Source organism: Leiobunum rupestre, chromosome 4 (assembly GCF_980474605.1).
Source record: "Leiobunum rupestre chromosome 4, qqLeiRupe1.1.hap1, whole genome shotgun sequence".
In the NCBI taxonomy this organism is placed as follows: Eukaryota; Metazoa; Arthropoda; class Arachnida; order Opiliones; family Sclerosomatidae; genus Leiobunum; species Leiobunum rupestre.
The window spans coordinates 56,667,254-56,685,972 of NC_143387.1; the positions used below are offsets into that span (position 1 = coordinate 56,667,254).

The window sequence follows — 18,719 nt, forward strand, 5'->3', positions numbered from 1 at the left end:
TTCCGCGCACGCTAATGACTCCCCCTCAACGCGTCAAGTATTTCACAATTTCGGTTCAGTGTACCTAATTCCATTTTTACAGAGACGCGAGCTCAATTTCTTTCATCCTTTGAAGGAAGTGGCGATTCCGGAAGTGACCCGTAGCGCCCCCGGAAGTGGCGGGGGCGGTGGCGGCGGAAGCGCCGGTGGTGCTGGTGTCGGTGGTAAAGGATTCTCCTCGATGGAGTCCTGCAACGAAGGGACCTTGCCAACGCCGAGCGCCGGAGTGACCCAACCGGCCGGGATCTTGGCCGGACTCAGGGCCCCCAAACGCGGGGCCCTGATCCGCCAGTGGTTAGTCACCAACGGGAATAAACCCTTGATCTCGTCTACCGCCGGATCCAACTTGGAACTGAAGGACTGCGTGCCGCCTCTCTACCATAACGCCAAGAACATGGCCAGGAATATCAAGGTTCTTGTTCATAGCTTCTTGAGTTGACACTGTTTGTGACGTTGCCTGTTTATGTTTCTTTTAAATTATCCTCGAATTCATTCAAACAAAAGATTCATTTAAAAACTAACTTTAAAAGTACATTGAATTTTCAAGTTGCTTTCTGATACTATAGAGGTTAAGTCGAGCGCTCTAGAAGTTTGAACGGTAACTTCGAGAGTCACCTGATCATTCTCCACGGTTTTTAGGTTTTCGTTTATGTATCGGAGTTGGAACCTTTTATAACTTGAGAGCGACGCCATATTTCTGACAAGTATTATAATATCTATAGTAGGGCTCCCAGAGTTCCTATAATTCCTATAAATTTCTATAATTTCAATATGCTCCTATAATTTCCTATTTTCTCAAAATTGTTCCTATAAATTCCTATTTTTTCGAAATTTTCTAGTTTTTCTATAGCTTTGTCCAGAAAATGCTATAATTTTAAAAATAATCTATTAGAAAACAGCCTTAACGTTTGGGAAAAATTTGCCTTCTAAATAGAGCATAGCTCTGGCTTAGGTCCGGTGTCCCCGAAAACATCAAAGGTTGGGCTCCCAGAGTTCCTATAAATTCCTATAATTTCAATATACTCCTATAATTTCCTATTTTTTCAAAATTGTTCGTATTTTTAGCTAAAATGCTCCTATAAATTCCTATTTTTTGGCTAATAATGTTCCTATAAATTCCTATTTTTTGGCTAATAATGTTCCTATAAATTCCTATGTTTTCTATGAAATTTCTTATAATTCCTATAATATTTAAAAAAAATCGCTGGGAGCCCTGCTATAGCGTTTAAATGAAAATACTGAATATTTAAATTTTCCTGCTCAACAAATTGTGAGATAATTATGGCAAGGTAATTTTCTAGCAAATTATAGCAACGTGCGTTTTCGCAATCGTAAATACTGGTTTAAACTGAAATTTTCCGAAGCTTTGTATATTTTATAGTAAAGCAGGGTACACGAAAACCAATATTTGTCTTTAGACAAAGCACACAGCCATACATAAGGCGCGTTTAGTATTGGTTAGTCATGTACCCGAGCTTAGTAAATATTTATGAAATGTGTTTGAATTCTATCGTAACTGTAAATGTTTTCTTTAGTAGTCAAAGTGAAAGCACGCTTAACTAATTTTAAAGAAATTGATTTCACGAATGTGTAGTTCAAACTTGTAGAGCGTCCTGCTTAACCTCCATAATCATCGAAGCGAGCCAATTTTTTCAGTATAGTCGTCTGATTTAAGAGGAAACGCAAATACTCGTAAATTAAAACGAGGGATTATTTATGTTCAATGGCGATGTCAATGGATGATTTGCCAAGATGGTTTGTCGTTAAAACGGTTTAAAAACGAGTTTAGTAGCTCCATCTATATTCGGATTGAAGAACGTAAATGTCATAAGTATAGTCAGCTAGCCAGCTGTTGTCATCTTGATTAAGTGGCGCTAGCAGAGGGGTTAAGCAGAGCATTCTAGAAGTTTGAACAACAACGCGGGGAGTCACGTGAACATTTTAGACGTTTTACTTTCACGTTTGTACTTCGGAGTCGAAAACTTAACAACTTCAAGACGACGCCATATTGTTGTAGTGCTTAAATCAAAATACCGATAATTATAATTTACCAACTCAACAATTAAAAAGCTTAATACTTGTTCGAATTGAAATGCGGCTAGGCCTTGTACAATTAAGACGAATTTGGCGAAATAAGTATTAGTAAACAAAAAGATAAATTTGCGGTACACCCGGGCACACGAAGAAACAAATAATTGTATTACGACCACACTAACACCCATAAATAACGCCTGTTTTAGTATTGTTCAAACGACGTTTTTAATTCTTCGTGTACCCTGGGTTAGCGAAAGGTATGCAATTTGTTAAAATTCGATTGCAAACGTACTTGATCGCATAAAGCCAGGCACTCACTGCTCTTCGTAACGTCTCCGTCCTAGCTTCCACAAGCCTATGCTTCGTGACGGAGACAATGCCTTGTGGAAGGCAGGACGGATACGAAACGGACAGCCAGTGGGCGCCTAGCCTTAGTCGGAGAATTGAATTTTAAATAATGTTTCTCCTCGAACGTCGAGGTATTCCCGACGTTGTTGTTCAAACTTCTAGAGCGCTTTGCTTAACATCTCTATTTAAGCCAACCAAAACGTAGCAAGAAATAACAAAATTTGCTAATAGAAAATGTCCCCTTAAGCCTAACCGCGATAATATGACATTGACTGAACGCGTAATTTTAAATTTGAGAAAAAGAAAAAACAACCCAAAAACAAAATAAAAAAAAACGTACGTAATTATAGAGTCACGAGCTAAGATATATAACTACGAGGGAAGGAGATAAACACAATTTTACAACACTTCATTCCGAGTTTTCTAAAATTAAATATAGCGAGAATCGGGGAACAATTTCTAAAGTAGCTAGAACTCTACGCTCGGAAGTTATTGGTACGCGCTTCTGGGAAGTGGAAATATCAATTTGTTTCGCGATTCCTTTGAAGAAGAGATTAAAATCTCTCTCGGTTTCCTGGCGAAAATTCGCGTTTGACACCTTTGGCTCTCTCTCGGCAGGATCAGAAACGGAAGCTCTTCCACTCTCACGTCTACGAGAGCGAACTTCACTTGAAGAAACTTTATATCCAGACTTGCAAAAGGCTGCCGGCCTATGATTGCAAAATCTTTCAAGTCAAGGAACTTCTACGCGGAAAGACCAAGAAGAGGGTATGTCATTTTCACCGCGTGTGTTTCGCGGGCCGGGTGTGAATTAGCCGAAAACGGTTTTTTTTTAAACTTTGAATAAACTCTGGTGATCATTTTCGTACAAATTTTTACGCTTTTCTAACGTTTTTACGGGGTTTTTGCAATTTTAGTCTGCCGCTTAAAAACGTTAGAGAGGTATTGGATTCGTACCCTGTTTGTCACGTGTTTTACGTTGGGCGATTTTGCAGTTAGAAATATCGTAAATCGATTCAATATTGACTTTCAAATTAGCTATCGAAAAAGGTTTCAATGCTAATTTATTCGCGGTAGTTATTCTTCAAGAACTTCTAACATTTTTTGATAAAGCAGGATACACGAAATAGTAAGCATAGACTACAGTCCTAAGGGCTATTTACCTCTCCGAGGGGACTTTGTACCCTAGGAGGGGTTATACAACCACCGTGTCTGTCTGTCAGGCCTGCGTTCGCATTTTCGGGGCAAAGCTTAATCACTGCGTACCCAGTTTCTTAGTATCAGGGAAAAGGTTTTTTCCAAAAGCGCCCTCTTTTTGTCATTGGGTGTAGTATAATTTTTAATCGGCCGGGATTCGAACCCGAGCCCTCTTGCACGACAGGTGAGCGTTCTACCGCAGAACCACGGATACAGTTACGCTTCACTGAACTCTTCCGAGGAGAGGTATATTTTGGCTTGCCAACTTGTTACCATTGCTGTAGTATCGTCCATTCACTTTTGTCTATTCTTCGTGTATCCTGGTTTAGCACAAAAGCTAGCAAGTGAATGCTTTGACCATTATAACTATTGGTTTGGTACTTGTAACTTGGTAACATTTTTTGATGACAGAAATCGATTTAAAACTATTAGTTTAAGCGGGAAATAATATACGTTTACACTTATAATGTCTAAGGGAGACTATGGTGGCCCTGATCATTCTCATAGAAAAGGGCGTGGTTAACAGCCGAGATTTCCGTTGCTAGCCATAGCACGGTAGCAGTGTATCCAAGTCCTTCCAATTGTAAACATCTATAGTTTCTTGGTTAGTAAGCTCTGGCCCGACTAGAGAGGGGGATGGCCGGTACATATTACCGGGGCCAGTGCAGCTGCGGGGGCCCGATTTGGAACAAACTAGGTATACGCTCTCGGCTGCCCTGAGTAAGCTTAAAATATTTTAGTAAATGGTAAACAAATTCAGCGTAGAGCTCTATTGGGGGCTGAAATTCATATTTTTCCGGGGCCCGAGCCCGCTCTCGGCTGCCCTGAGTAAGCTTCAAATATTTTAGTAAACGGTAAACAAATTCAGCGTAGAGCTCTATTGGGGGCTGAAATTAATATTTTTCCGGGGCCCGAGCCCGCTATCGGCTGCCCTGAGTAAGCTTAAAATATTTTAGTAAATGGTAAACAAATTCAGCGTAAAGCTCTATTGGGGGCTGAAATTAATATTTTTCCGGGGCCCGAGCCCGCTCTCGACTGCCCTGAGTAAGCTTCAAATATTTTAGTAAATGGTAAACAAATTCAGCGTAGAGCTCTATTGGGGGCTGAAATTAATATTTTTCCGGGGCCCGAGCCCGCTCTCGACTGCCCTGAGTAAGCTTCAAATATTTTAGTAAATGGTAAACAAATTCAGCGTAGAGCTCTATTGGGGGCTGAAATTAATATTTTTCGGGGCCCGAGCCCGCTCTCGACTGCCCTGAGTAAGCTTCAAATATTTTAGTAAATGGTAAACAAATTCAGCGTAGAGCTCTATTGGGGGCTGAAATTAATATTTTTCCGGGGCCCGAGCCCGCTCTCGGCTGCCCTGAGTAAGCTTAAAATATTTTAGTAAATGGTAAACAAATTCAGCGTAGAGAAAAGTAGTGTCTAATTAGGTTTTCGTGTACGGATAGGCCACGCGTTTGTTGGGTTTGGGTGCCGAACGGATCCTTCTCCTGGACACGAAGACTCTGCTGCCGGCCAAATGCCAGCTGACCTCGGACTTGCAGCAGTGGAGAACTGGGGGCGGAAGGTCGCATGACCGCCTGGTCCTCGAGTTCCGCGGCACCAAGTGGTCTTTCATCACTCCGTCCCAGGGTGCACTGCGCTCCATCAGCACCGTTCTCTGGGAGATCATGCAGGACTGGGACGGACGCTTCCTCGAAGACCACGTCATCAGCACCAAAGATGAAATCCTTAAAGGTATCTAATCATTTTACATTTCGACGCTCAATTGTGCCTAGAAATATAATATATCGCTTACGAGATAAGTATCCATCGAGGATGTAAAAATGAAACAATGCACCTTCTCAGGCTCAAGCAATTTCTCGCTAAGCCACAGATAACGGTTTAACATTAACTGCTGATAAATATTCGTCAGACAATGTAAACCGGGTTCGTACACGACCTGGAAAACATAGAAAAGTCAGGGAATATGAAAATGGTTCCAAAAGGCCAGGAAAAAGTCAGGTAATTTGAAAATGGTTCCAAAAGGCCAGGGAAAAGTCAGGTAATTTGTAAATGGTTCCAAATGGTCAGGGAAAAGTCAGGGAATATGAAAATGGTTCCAAAAGGCCAGGGAAAAGTCAGGTAATTTGAAAATGGTTCCAAAAGGCCAGGGAAAAGTCAGGTAATTTGAAAATGGTTCCAAAAGGCCAGGGAAAAGTCAGGGAATTTTAAAATGATTCCAAATGGTCAGGGAATAGTTCGGGAATTTTAAAATGGTCCAAAAAAGTAAGGGAACTTTAAAATGACCCTAAAAAAATCAGGCAAATAAATTTTTGAAAGATTTATTAAAAATACATAATCAATATTTTTCAAGATTTATCCTACAAAAATGGTCAGGGAAAATTTAGCAATTTCGTCAGGGAAAACCTGGAAATGTCAGGGAATTTAATTCCGGAAATTTTGTACGAACCCTGATAAAATAAAGATATTAAATTGTGTAGAGATATTAACTTATTTATCAACCATATTTTCCAGATGTAATAGTTTTAGTAAGTCACTATACTTGGGGTTTTTGTACTTCTGGTAAAATTAATTGGGTTTTGGTACTTTTGGTAATAGTAATTGAGTTTTTGTACTTCTGGTAATAGTAATTAGGTTTTGGTATTTCTGGCAATAGTAATTGGGTTTTGTACTTCTGGTAAAAGTATTGGGTTTTGTGCTATTGGTAATGGAATTGGTTATGTACTTCTGGTAATAATAATTGGGTTGTGTACTTCTGGTAATAATAATTGGGTTTTGTACTTATGGTAATAATAATTGGGTTTTGTACTTCTGGTAATGGAATTGGTTACGTACTTCTGGTAATAGTAATTGGGTTTTGTTCTTCTGGTACAAGTATTGGGTTTTGTACTATTGGTAATGGAATTGGTTGTGTACTTCTGGTAATAATAATTGGGTTATGTACTTCTGGTAATAATAATTGGGTTATGTACTTCTGGTAATAGTAATTGGGTTTTGTACTTCTGGTAAAAGTATTGGGTTTTGTACTATTGGTAATGGAATTGGTTAGGTACTTCTGGTAATAGTAAATGGGTTTTGTACTTCTGGTACAAGTATTGGGTTTTGTACTATTGGTAATGGAATTGGTTACGTACTTCTGGTAATAGTAATTGGGTTTTGTACTTCTGGTAATAGTAATTTGGTTTTTGTACTTCTAGTTATGGTAATTTGGTTTTTATGCTTTTGATAATAGTATTGGATTATGAATTTCTGGTAAAACTAATCGGGCGTTATTAATTTTAAATCCGCTAGAATCGAAGCGCAACTTGACGGTGTTGGCGCGCGAGCACGGCCCCACCGTTTACCGTCTGGAACTCGAGAAACTACAGTCTTTACTTCATTTCCCGGAAGAGGTCGCTTTGCAGTTGACCGAAACGGAATACTCCTTGTTCTACAGCGTACCTCCAGCCAGTTACGTCCGCCAAGTGACCGTCGACCTCAGCGGAAGTCCCCCCAAAACGCCCATGGGCCACGAACCCACTGTTCAAGTTCTTATCAAACGATTTAACGAGGTACTTGTTGGGCAGGCCTACCAATTACTCCGTCTCGAGGGTTCGGTAAAAAATATTGCGTCGTCTTAATCGCAGGTCAATTCGTGGGTGACGCATATCATCATTTCACAACCGACTCACGAAGACCGAAAAGCGGTACTCAGTTGTTTTTTGAGAGTGGCCAAAGTTTGTTGGAACTTGGGGAATTTCAATACGGCGATGGAAATTCTAGCCGGACTAAAGTAGGTCCCTAAAACTTACACTCTTGGGGCAACAATTTTTATTGGTTTTAACGCGGCGGTTAACATTTTTTAAGATCTGAGAAGTTAAAACCATTCTGGCTGTCTGTTAGCGACCCTTTGCCTACCCTAGACCACTTAAGCAGCGTCTTGTTGGCCGGTGACTATCCGTCTCCGGAATATCGGAAAGCTCTGGAACGGGCCTTGGATATACCTCAGTGCAAGGTCATACCATTCTTCGGTGGATTTCTGAGAGAACTGAGAGCAGTCTTGCATGGAATGCCTAGTCTGGTGGTCTTGCCAGGACCAGGATCTCAGAAACTTGAAGTAATTAAAAGAACTATTTAGATTTATTAGAAACTGTTGTTCATTCGTGGGGTTTCTGAACCGTAGTTTGTGTCCGATTATCACGGAGAAGACCATTTCATGACGCGTATCGGAGTGGGAGGTATTCTCAACCTCGATAAGTTAGAAAGGACGCATCAAGTTTTGGAGGACATTGAGGCTTTCCACCAACACGCCAAGTATCGTCCTGGAGTAGTCGAACGACTCTCGGACCATCAGGCCAAGTAAGCCAATTCGACTCATTTCTGAAAGAGAATAATTCTGATCTTAATGCTCCATAGGATGCAAGAACCGGGTGAGTTCACGGAGGAGAACAGCCACTATTTGTTGACGGCTTCGGCTTATAAACCCATACAACCACTGAGCTCGGACCACAAAGTCAGTTTCATTCCCCTGGGTTCGGAGTCTCTAGACGTCCATTTGCTGCAAACGATGCACCACGGCGCCACAGTTGTTCACTGGGAGGAAGACGGCTCCCGTTCCGCCATCTGTTATCTGAAATTGGAAGCGGGGAATTTAACTCTTACCTGGTGTAAACCTTTATGGAGTTCGCTCAGAGTTAGTGGCGCCCAAGTAAGTGTTTTTACCAAATATTAAGCACGATTTTGGTATACCGTGCCAAAATTTCAACGCGAGTATTTGTTGAAAGGATTTTAGTTTGAGTTCCGACATCGAAGATTCGTTGTCTCCCGGGCTTTTGCTCAAATACGAAGGATCTCAAGGCGATTCGATGGCTGTTGGCAACTTGGAGGAAGGTTACTTGGATTTGAGTTACGTTAAAGACGTAACCCTGGGCCAAGGAACCGCCGACTTACTGGCAGTCTCAAAGCGCCACGGCTTGGACGACCTGTACTTGGAGAATAATTGTCTTCGCTTGACCTACGGTACTGGGCTGTCTGACAACCACACGCTGGAGTTCGTGGCTCCGAGTCGAGTTGCCCGCGTTTGGTACGAAGGTCTCAACCACCTTATTTTCTTGCTGGGACAACAGAAGAAGCTAAGTGATAAGAGAATTCAGTGGTTGAAGGAAAAGTACCTGCACTTGTACTTTGAGGACCAAGCTTGCCTCGGACCCACACCGGCTGAAGCCATCAAGGTGAGAAGACTCCTATCCAATAACGTCTACCATCCAACGTTTACGTAAATAACCAAAAAATCACCATTCAGGTTTTCGGTGGACGTAAATGGACTTTGGGTTCTTTGGGTACCAGTTCGATATCTATGGATGTATCCATGAGTACTTTTAAAAGGGCTTCCAGTTTCGGCGTTGGTTCGAGTCGATTGCGGAAGAAGAAGTCGTCCGTGTCCCTCGCAGCCATTCGGGTAAATATTGTATCGCTATCGTCGTCGCCTAATCCCGTGTTTCAAAAGAAAACGTCTTTCCGTCAGGATGGTAACTTTTCGGACGACGTACCCTTGAGAAAACAAAGTCCCAATTCCAAATTAACCCGGGGTACGGTCAAAAGTAGCCCTCAGTTGGGTTGCAGGGATTCGGGTCCCCATTCCCTACCCTGGGCTACTAGTAGCCCTCCCCCGGAAGCTCGTCACAAGGGAAACCTATCCCCCAGTTCTAATTCGTCCTCAACGTCCAGCGACCAACAACAGTCGAAACCCGGTAGAACCAAATTCGGAAGTAATCGCCAACCATTGGGAAGTCCCGTTTTCCAGTCGTCTTCGTTATCACCCACAATTAGGTAAAGACCCCGCCAAAAAAAATCTCGCTTTAAAAAAGGAATTGTAACTCTTAACCCGTTTGTTGTACAGGGAAAAATATAGACATAGGTTCACCTCATCTTTCGTCCAAAGGTCCGATAGCGACCCCAGCCGCGCCAGCGGGCCTTCTCTAAGTCGCCCCACCATTACCCATTCGAGTCAAATGGACTTTTTAGAATTTACCGAACTATTTCGGTCCTTCATGGTTCGATCCAGGAAAGACTTGAAAGACATATTTGAACAAATTGCTTCCGGATATTCCAAAGTCAACCACGACAGAGAAGAAAAGTCACCCCAGACGCCTCCTGATCAACCAACGCCTCTGCTACTCGGTAAGCCGTCTAATTAGTTACTAGAGTGTTATGGTTTACTTAATTTAACGTCTTCCTCAGGTCTGCTGACACGGAACACGCCTTTCGACATGTGTGAAAATAACCAAAGAAAGAAAATTTGCGACGCCATTGCCGCGGCTAGCATCGTGGCAAATAGCGCCGGAATGGAGACGTCCAAAACCATATACCTGAGCCTCAAGGACTTTCAGAACTTCCTAAGTAGCCAACAAGGCGAAACTTACACGGAGGACGAGGTTCTCAGTTTTATTAACGTAAGTTAATTTAATCCCAATTGATGACTGTTGAAACCTGGGTGTTAACGTTGTAATGGCCATTTCTTCGCAGCGCTGGGAGCCTGACCACTCCATGAGGAAGAAGTGCTGTTTGTCGTTCGAAGGTTTCGCCAGGTACATGATGGACAAGCGTAATTACGCCTTCGTACCGGAAGCTCAGCAGCCCAAGGAGGAGGACATGGAGTTACCCATGTCGTACTACTATTTAGCCTCTTCGCACAATACTTATTTAACGGGTCATCAACTGAAGGGCGAATCGTCCGTCGAACTGTACAGTCAGGTGCTGCTAACCGGTTGTCGATGCGTCGAACTCGACTGTTGGGACGGTGATGACGGAATTCCCGTCATCTACCACGGCCATACCTTGACCACCAAAATACCTTTCAAGAACGTAGTGGAAGCCATTAATAAGAGTGCCTTCGTGACGTCACCATATCCCGTCATCCTCTCAATCGAGAACCACTGCTCAATGCAACAACAAGCCAAGATGGCCCAGATTTTTATCGTAAGTTACTTAATTATAAATTTTAAAGCTAGCCCAAATATACCCGTAATTAAATGGCGCGTTGATTCTGAAAAATCCAGAACGTATTCGGAGAGAAGCTAGTTACGAAATTTCTATTTGAATCGGACTTCGTGGACGAGCCTCAGCTGCCTTCGCCCAACCAGCTCAAGTACCGCATTTTAATTAAGAACAAGAAACTACGTCTACCCTTAACACCGGCTCTTGGCGCGAAGGCCCGAGCAATGAAGTCCACTCCAGGACGGACCAATAGTCTGATCTCTACAGCCAGCACCGGATCGCTTAACGATGACGACGACGATGACTACGAGTACGATGATGACGACGATGATATTTTGGAAGGTAGTCCCGATAATCCACGCAGTCCACTTGGGTGCGATCCTTAAAAATGTAATATTATTTTTTAAGAAACTATTCCAGCCGTTACAAAGAGACCAGATCATTCTGGAGAAATAGATCGTCACAGTACCGGAACCGTCAGTAAATCCGCGTCGCTAACCGTTAGACCCGACTCCTTGTCCAGTCAGGAAGGACTCTGTGGATCTTTTAATCGCGCCCTGAGCCCGGTAGCTACGCTTAGGGCTAGCGCTTACGCTAACAGCTGCGGTGGGAAGAGCGTTCCATCGACCACTGTCACTTCTTCGGATAGTTACGTACCCATGGGCACCAGCTTACCATCGTCTATCGCCCTCCAAGCCTCGGCTTCCTTGGCTACGGAGATATGGCACGCTGATGAGGACATTATGTACAAGCCCAGGAAGTCCAGCAGCCAAATTGCCCCCGAACTATCGGACCTCGTGGTTTATTGCCAAGCCATTAAATTTAGAGGTAAACATTCAATTCGAGCGAAAGAAGGCGTAATTTGAAAAATTAATAACGTTTCTAAATCTTCAAGGCTTCGTGACCAACCCTAGTCCAAACAGTTCCGTCAAACTGAAGAAGTACGCTAGTAAAAAGAATGTCTTAGCCACCTCCAGCAGTATTACTATGCCCAACACGCCTCCCATGTCTGCCGGTAATGTTTATGTCCGTAGACTCGTCTTAATCGGTATCTAAAGTTAGTTCCTGATCGTTTAGATTCCAAATCAGACTCCACTCCATCCAAGAGATCGGCGGCTTGCTACCAAGTGTCCTCTGTCAATGAAAGCACGGCCAAAAAACTCTGTAAACGACACCCACTCGCCCTTGTCGCATATCCTTTTGTTTTATAAAGTGAAAATTCAAATCATTTAATTATTAAATTACATAATTTCCTTAACGGTAATTTCACTCATTGCGAGCAACAGTTGATGAGGACTTATCCCGCTGGAATGAGGATAGACTCTTCCAACTTCAATCCCGTGATATTCTGGGCCTTTGGCATGCAAATGGTGGCGTTGAATTATCAGACCGAAGGTAAGTGTCGCCAATAAGCTTTAATAATAAGTTTAACATGGGGTATCATTGAAATGTCTCCCTTCAGACGCCGCATTGCACATAAACACCGCCATGTTCGAGCAAATGGGCAAGTGTGGCTACGTTTTGAAGCCGCGAGTCATGTGGGATCACACTCACATGATGTACGGAAGGTTCAATCCTTGGGACAAAGAGTTCGACGGCTTACACGCCATTACCCTGCACATTACCGTGGTTTCCGGTCAGTGCGTATGTCCTAGCACGCACACGGGAAGTCCTCAAGTCGAACTGGAGATCGTGGGCATTCCGGTGGATTGCCAAAGGCAGAAGAGCAAACTGGTCCAGAGGAACTCCTTGAACCCCATTTGGAACGATTCGTTCCAGTTTCGCGTAAGCTATATTTTATTATTTTAATTGGAGGATCATCGAAGTGAAAGTATCGTCTTTCAAAAGGTCACGTTTAGTGATTTGGCGTTTCTGCGATTTTCGGTGAGCGATATGGGGACGAGTCACGTGACGGCCCAACGCGTCATTCCGTTGAAGTGCTTGCGTCTGGGTTATCGGCATGTCCGTTTGAGGACCCCGCAGAATCAGCCGTTGCCCCTTTCGACCCTGTTCATTTACGCCAACTGGGAGGAAGAAGGACTCGAGATGCCGAGCCACGGGGCCCAACCGACGACCAACGGTCGCTCCGATTCGTTGCACCATTTCGAAGGGGGACTTACCGCCGGAAGCGGTACCGCCACGTCCGCCCTAGCAGCCACTTCGGGTACCAAGAAGAATTTACTGCAAATGAAATCTAGGGGGAAAGATTCGATCTGTTCGGATCAGTTATTGAAAGCGGACGGTAAAGAGGTGAGCTAGAAATACATTGAACTTTAACCCCGCAATGAAAATACGTTTATTGTAGAACCAACCGAGCAGTATATCTGTGAAACGTCGAATGTTTTTTCTGGTGGTTCACGGTATGGTCCCTGACGAACCAGGAACGATTGTTAAGATAACGCAAGACAGTACCACCCGAGAGGTCATTTTACAAGTACGTTTCAGCGAAAATTACGATGAAGTATGGCGTTAAATTTGTTCGCGTTTCGTCTTAGGCCCTCGCGAAAGCCAACAAATCGAATGAAAATCCCGAAGATTACATTCTCATCGAAGAAGTGAGTCGAGGTTGGGAGAAAAAGGTTGAGAAATCGGCGGCTCACGGAGCCAACGCCGGGAGCCATCAGCGCATCCTCGACCCCGAAGAGCACCCGCTAGAAGCTCAAGCCCAATGGCAAGGGGAAGGACGATTTGTTCTCAAGAAACTTGGCAATGTAGGTTGGACTTTTTTGAAGCTATCCCGACTGAGTTCAAACTTATTTTAAATCTTAGGATCCCAGTACAAGAGCTTGGGTATCGACGCTTCAAAGTTCGACCAACAAAGTAAGTGCCAATTGAAATTACTTTGACTCTTTTATTGATCCGAAAACGTTACGTAAATAGAAGTTGCACGACCAGGACCTTTCCAGCGACGACTGGGATGGTCCGGAAGATACTTTTCTGGTCTGCGTTTACAACGTATCGCCGGAACAGCCCTACGCTATTTTGAAGGCGCCAGTCAACAGTCGCGCTCAAGATATCCTGGCGCAAGCCTTGGTCAAAGCTCGAAGAATGGAGGACCCATCGACGTTCGTACTGGTCGAAGAAATTGACTACTCTTCCTTGGCCGAAACGGCACCCGGAGGATCCATGAGGATGCCCAGAGGACATCGAGGCAGGAAGGACCTGAGGGTGCTGCACGACGATGAGAATGTCTTCGAGGTGCAATCCAGATGGAAGGCTCAGGGGCGTTTCGAACTTCGCACCAGGGAAGATGTAAGTTGGAGCCTGATACGATTGGTCCCGTTGTTGCGCTCAACCAAGGTTTGGATTGTTCTTTGTAGATGATGCAAGAAAAGAAGAGAGCCTCGTTTTCCAAAGCGTCTTCATTTAGCCGACTCAGCAGGTTACGCTCGTCATCCAAAACCAAAGGTACGCGCTTTTCAAATTTACTTTCCAAAATCGAGTTTCTACCTTGGATTAATAATAGAAGCTAACGCTTCCTGGATATGACACTTACTCAAAAACGCGGCTCACAAAAGCCAATGGGCGACCCCAGCGCGCCTAGTGGGAATTTTAAGAAGCACAACGGACAACAAGGAGCACGTGCATACGCGAACAAACACGTTTTGAGAAAGGCTTAGGAAAAGGTAATAGTTTTACGTTTTCCATAGAAGCACGGTCAGCGTATCTTGAATCACTTTTACATTTAACAAAAAAAATTTATTGAATAACCAATAAAACCTTAATTTTTGCTTTCATTTCAAAAAACTAAGAGCAAGGGATTTCAAACCCTTGGCTTTTCAAACTACAAATCGCTTGCTTACAATATTAGCTCCTGATTTGCTAAAGACTCGCGCATGCGTCGCGAAAACCGGAAAGGTAACATTTTAAAGGAAGTCGTCCAAACCCCCCTTTTTTCGTCCCCTTCTTTCAATGGCTTATGTGAGCCAAACCAAAATCATCTACCAAAGGCTAGAGTGTCATATCCAGGAAGCGTTAGCTTCTATTATTAATCCAAGTTTCTACTTCACTGGGTGAAAACTCGGAACCAACAAGTTATCTCCCCATTAGTTAGAGTGGGATCCTCTAGTTTTTCCGTTTCCCCTTTCCATAAACGCTTGTTGTGGTTAACGGTAATAGTTACTTACGAAGCTGCTGGCTTTCGTGGCATGATGGGCTTGCCACCACCCTCCTACGCGTTTGAACTCGGCCACTTGATTTAGAGGCATTTAAAGTCGCTAGCTGACTTGAGCCTAAGGCAGTGTATTGGCTAAGACTTAGCGATTCTAAACCTAGATGGAACTAGTATCAGGTTTATGAAAAACGGACGCTAATACTGCCGTGCCATATTGTTAAAGCTGCTTATAGTATCCACACTTATTGAATCCCAAGATTTTAAAAATGCTCATAGAACTAAAATGTTGGCGGCGTAACGACGTCAGTGGCGTAGTCAGAAATCCTTCAATGGAGGGGTTCAAACTATGTAAAATACCTCAGAGGGGTCGAGAAAGGGGTTAAATTTAAATACAGCCAAAGCTACACGGAAACCCTCCCCTTGTCTACGCCACTGGATGACGTCACAAGTGGCCGAGACCGAGGTGGACCCTCGCGTGACTTTTTGAATCACTACAAGGACAGAGGGGGGAGCGATACCTCGACATCTTGTGACGTAGAACGCGCGAGAGCAGTTCGAGCTATTTCCTCGCCTTGTCGCAATAATCCGGGCGATCGACCACCTTTTTAAAGTCATTATAAGTCGCTAGATGACTTGGGTCTAAGGTGGTGCTGATAAGCTGATTATTATAGGTTAGTGCCATTTGCGGACAAGTCAATTTTTGTGAAATTTGCGGACATAATTCGATCTAGTAATCTCTTTTATTCAAGTTTCGACTTCTTTATTTGAAGATGATTGTATAAGTGCAAATGGCACATCTCCATTATTATTATTATTATTATTATTATTATTATTATTATTATTATTATTATATTTAATCTCGAGAAATTGAAAGCATGGTTTTTGGGTTGTGCTTTGTTGCGGAACAGAATCGTCTGGTGGCGTGAGTCGGCCCTCCCCCAGCCGGCAGTCGTCGACGGAGACTGGTCACACCCGCGTCAGTAGTCGGAGCAGCAGTTTGAACGCCGATCCGTCTCAGCAGCCACAAGCGAGTCCTCTCTCGATTTCGCCGAAGCGGCCCTCTGGTAACGGAGATTCGAACGACGACGCCGACCCGTTGCGTTCGGAACCTTCCACAGTCGCCAAACTCAAAAGTTCCTTATGCAAATTACGTGTATGGAGGTGAACACTTTCAACCCCCTTAAATAAGCGCCCAAAAGTATAAACAAAGGATCTCTACTATATATTCAAAATAAATACAGACCCGTCAGTTTTTTACAAGCGAAATCCGTAAAAGTTTCGCCACGTTTTTATACCACTATTGAAATAACCGCCAAAAAAACACCTGGATTAATATACGCAATAACGCCATCTACCCGCGGGAATTTTAAATGAAATATATAAAACGGACGAACGTTTTAGATCATAGATGGCGAAAGTCGCGCTATATCGAAATTCCAAACAACATATAAAACTTTGGGACGGATAACGTGGTAGGAAATTTAAATATCACGCGATTATATCATAAGTTATGAAATACGTTTATAATTTAAATATATATGAATAATAATTGGTTTTCTTTTCAATTTATACGTGAAAAAGTATATAAATTATTTATTTTCTAACCAAGCCGTCCCTTTTTAACGTCATGTTGTATTTTAATTACTTTAAAACGAATCTAAAATTAGGCTAAGGCTTAGCGCTCGATTATTATCCAACTATACGCGGTAGGAAAAATACTATCTTTTGAAGTATTTTAAGTGTTTTTCGTTTATTATTCATCTTGCGATTCCCAAGCACAGATAATGAAAAAAAAGAACCCAAAATGTGGTTGTTTATTTATTTTTTAAATAAATACGTTGTTTGTTGTCACAAAGTTACGAAAAAAAATTACACATGAAATAGTTTAGGTTATTTCTTTTACTCATTTTAGTGGTAAAAATAAAGCTATTATATCGAGAGAGATAAAAAATGCACTATATTGTAAATATAAATTACGCAAATTCACATGCAAGACTTGAAAAAATAAATTTTATTTTTAGTGTAAATAAAAATAAAAAATATTTGGTAGGTAAAAATATAAAATAATATTAATATTAACGAAATAAATTGGAAAATGGATATAATATTATCGAGTTTTATAGTTGATTATGCAAGATCAGGATTTTGGTATTATTTTATACTGAATATCAATGGTGAACGCAACATAATGGCCAGTATTATGAAATTTAATTATTAAGTAACGGGGGTATTATTAACAACTACAAATATTCTGTGGTAAAAATATTTTAAATTTTAAATATGAGAAAATGTTTTAGCTATTCGCCATTGTTTGTTGGTGGCGCTATAGTCGAAATTCGAAATGGTACAGATGGCGAGTACTTAAAAAAATATATATAATCATACCTATTTAATTAGGTAATAAAGTGTTTGGTTTTGATTGCACAGTAGATGAAAATTAAATACGTAGTATGTGATTGTGCAATAGAAAACACTATACTTGTTATCTAATTTTTGCTTAGACCAATTTAGGCCTTTGTCACCTTGGAGTAATGGCGGCCATTTCTCTAAGTCGTTCGCGATTAGTCTATTAGTTTTTTCCGCTTTAAATAATACAAACTAATCTAGAAGATGGCGCTAGTGCCGCGTATTCTAAATTTAGCCGACATGACGCTAAGGTGAAAATGGCTGTATCAATTTTAAACAATTTTTCTATGACTTTTACTAGTTTCGTTTTAATTTAAAAAAAGTGTACCCTAATTTTCAACATTCCTTTACTTACGTAATAATAGCATCGCAGGTTTTCATTTAAGATAAAAAATATGGGCTTAATTTATGTGTTAATGATAGTTAATGTTTAAACTAGCACAAAATAAAAAAGTAAACAGTTCATGCATTAAAAAAATAGCACAATTAACTAACAAACTATATGGGTATACCGTAACATATACTTATAACGCTGCAGCCAATATAAATTGCACTGTAAAAAATTTTTACTTACATCGCCTGTAACATAATGTTGAGATAAAAAAGATAAAAAAAAATAGAAAAATGTATATATAAAAATGAAATCTTTTTCCAGAAAGTTTGATGTTTGATTTATCATACTCTTAAATGTCGCAGCTAAAGAATATCCTAGTCTGCCTTATTTAGTTTCTTATAGATTTTCAAATGACTTTCCAGGTTTCAATAGACTAGGCTTAATGCTTAAAGTACCCGGAGACCAAACCTCTTTTATTATTTCTATGGTATAACTTTTCCATTTGGAGTATGTCAATTAAGTTGACAAAACTTCTTGAAAGAAATGTAAGAAACAGCTAGATTTTCAGAGTCCTAGAAGTTGACAAGACTACTTGAAAGAAATGTAAAAAAAAAGGTTGATTTTCAGAGTCCTAGAAGTTGACAAGACTTCTTGAAAGAAATGTAAGAAAAAGCTAGATTTTCAGTGTCCTAGAAGTTGACAAAACCGTCAATCAGAATTCGAATCTATTGTACGAGGTTTTTATTATCTTTGGTCCTAGTCAATTCTACCAGAGATTTTTGGGAATACTACCAGAGATTTTTGGGTAAACTACCAGAGATTCTGGGAGTCACTGCCCTGATAGCGTTGCCTACGTTATTATAAAGGCCCGTGCATTTTAACGACGAGATGACTAGTTTCTTCGCTTCTGATTCACGAAAGATGGCTCTCCGATCTGAACCTAAAGAAAGATAGACTTAACCTTTTCCGTTGAGACCAATAAAAATTTATATTAAACCATTTTATTTAATAAAATGTGTAATAACTTTTCTTTTTCTTAAATTCTCGAAATTAAACTTCTTTAAAGAAGCTAAAATTTTTTTCCCTGCCTTTATCATAACTTAGGCTACGGCCAACTTTGATCACGCGCTGTTCGCGCTACAGCGGCCAACACATTCGTTTTCCCCCTATAAACTGTACTATAACGTGTAGGAGTTCAGCGCCACGCTCGGTTTCTATATTGGCTTCAATGTAAAAGCTATTCTAAAAATAATAACCCGCTAGGGA

The 18,719-nt window shown here is 41.6% G+C and overlaps 1 protein-coding gene across 1 annotated transcript in view; it reads left to right on the forward strand.

Moving 5' to 3' along the window:
• The window catches only part of LOC149948393 (1-phosphatidylinositol 4,5-bisphosphate phosphodiesterase epsilon-1-like), a 53,710-nt gene extending 35,993 nt beyond the window's left edge, over nt 1-17,717 (forward strand). The window contains exons 10-36 of the mRNA XM_090173392.1: nt 83-451; nt 3,040-3,189; nt 5,070-5,358; nt 6,916-7,175; nt 7,251-7,396; nt 7,471-7,720; nt 7,787-7,962; nt 8,020-8,311; nt 8,388-8,834; nt 8,906-9,061; nt 9,128-9,432; nt 9,503-9,783; nt 9,844-10,055; nt 10,129-10,581; nt 10,662-10,941; nt 11,008-11,427; nt 11,495-11,614; nt 11,677-11,790; nt 11,869-11,994; nt 12,062-12,384; nt 12,448-12,849; nt 12,905-13,033; nt 13,095-13,310; nt 13,369-13,419; nt 13,480-13,851; nt 13,920-14,007; nt 15,622-17,717. Of these exons, the coding sequence (XP_090029518.1) occupies nt 83-451; nt 3,040-3,189; nt 5,070-5,358; nt 6,916-7,175; nt 7,251-7,396; nt 7,471-7,720; nt 7,787-7,962; nt 8,020-8,311; nt 8,388-8,834; nt 8,906-9,061; nt 9,128-9,432; nt 9,503-9,783; nt 9,844-10,055; nt 10,129-10,581; nt 10,662-10,941; nt 11,008-11,427; nt 11,495-11,614; nt 11,677-11,790; nt 11,869-11,994; nt 12,062-12,384; nt 12,448-12,849; nt 12,905-13,033; nt 13,095-13,310; nt 13,369-13,419; nt 13,480-13,851; nt 13,920-14,007; nt 15,622-15,878 (6,684 nt within the window). The 3' untranslated portion in view covers nt 15,879-17,717. The remainder of the gene's footprint in view (nt 1-82; nt 452-3,039; nt 3,190-5,069; nt 5,359-6,915; nt 7,176-7,250; nt 7,397-7,470; nt 7,721-7,786; nt 7,963-8,019; nt 8,312-8,387; nt 8,835-8,905; nt 9,062-9,127; nt 9,433-9,502; nt 9,784-9,843; nt 10,056-10,128; nt 10,582-10,661; nt 10,942-11,007; nt 11,428-11,494; nt 11,615-11,676; nt 11,791-11,868; nt 11,995-12,061; nt 12,385-12,447; nt 12,850-12,904; nt 13,034-13,094; nt 13,311-13,368; nt 13,420-13,479; nt 13,852-13,919; nt 14,008-15,621) is intronic.
• The last annotated feature ends 1,002 nt before the right edge of the window (nt 17,718-18,719 follow it).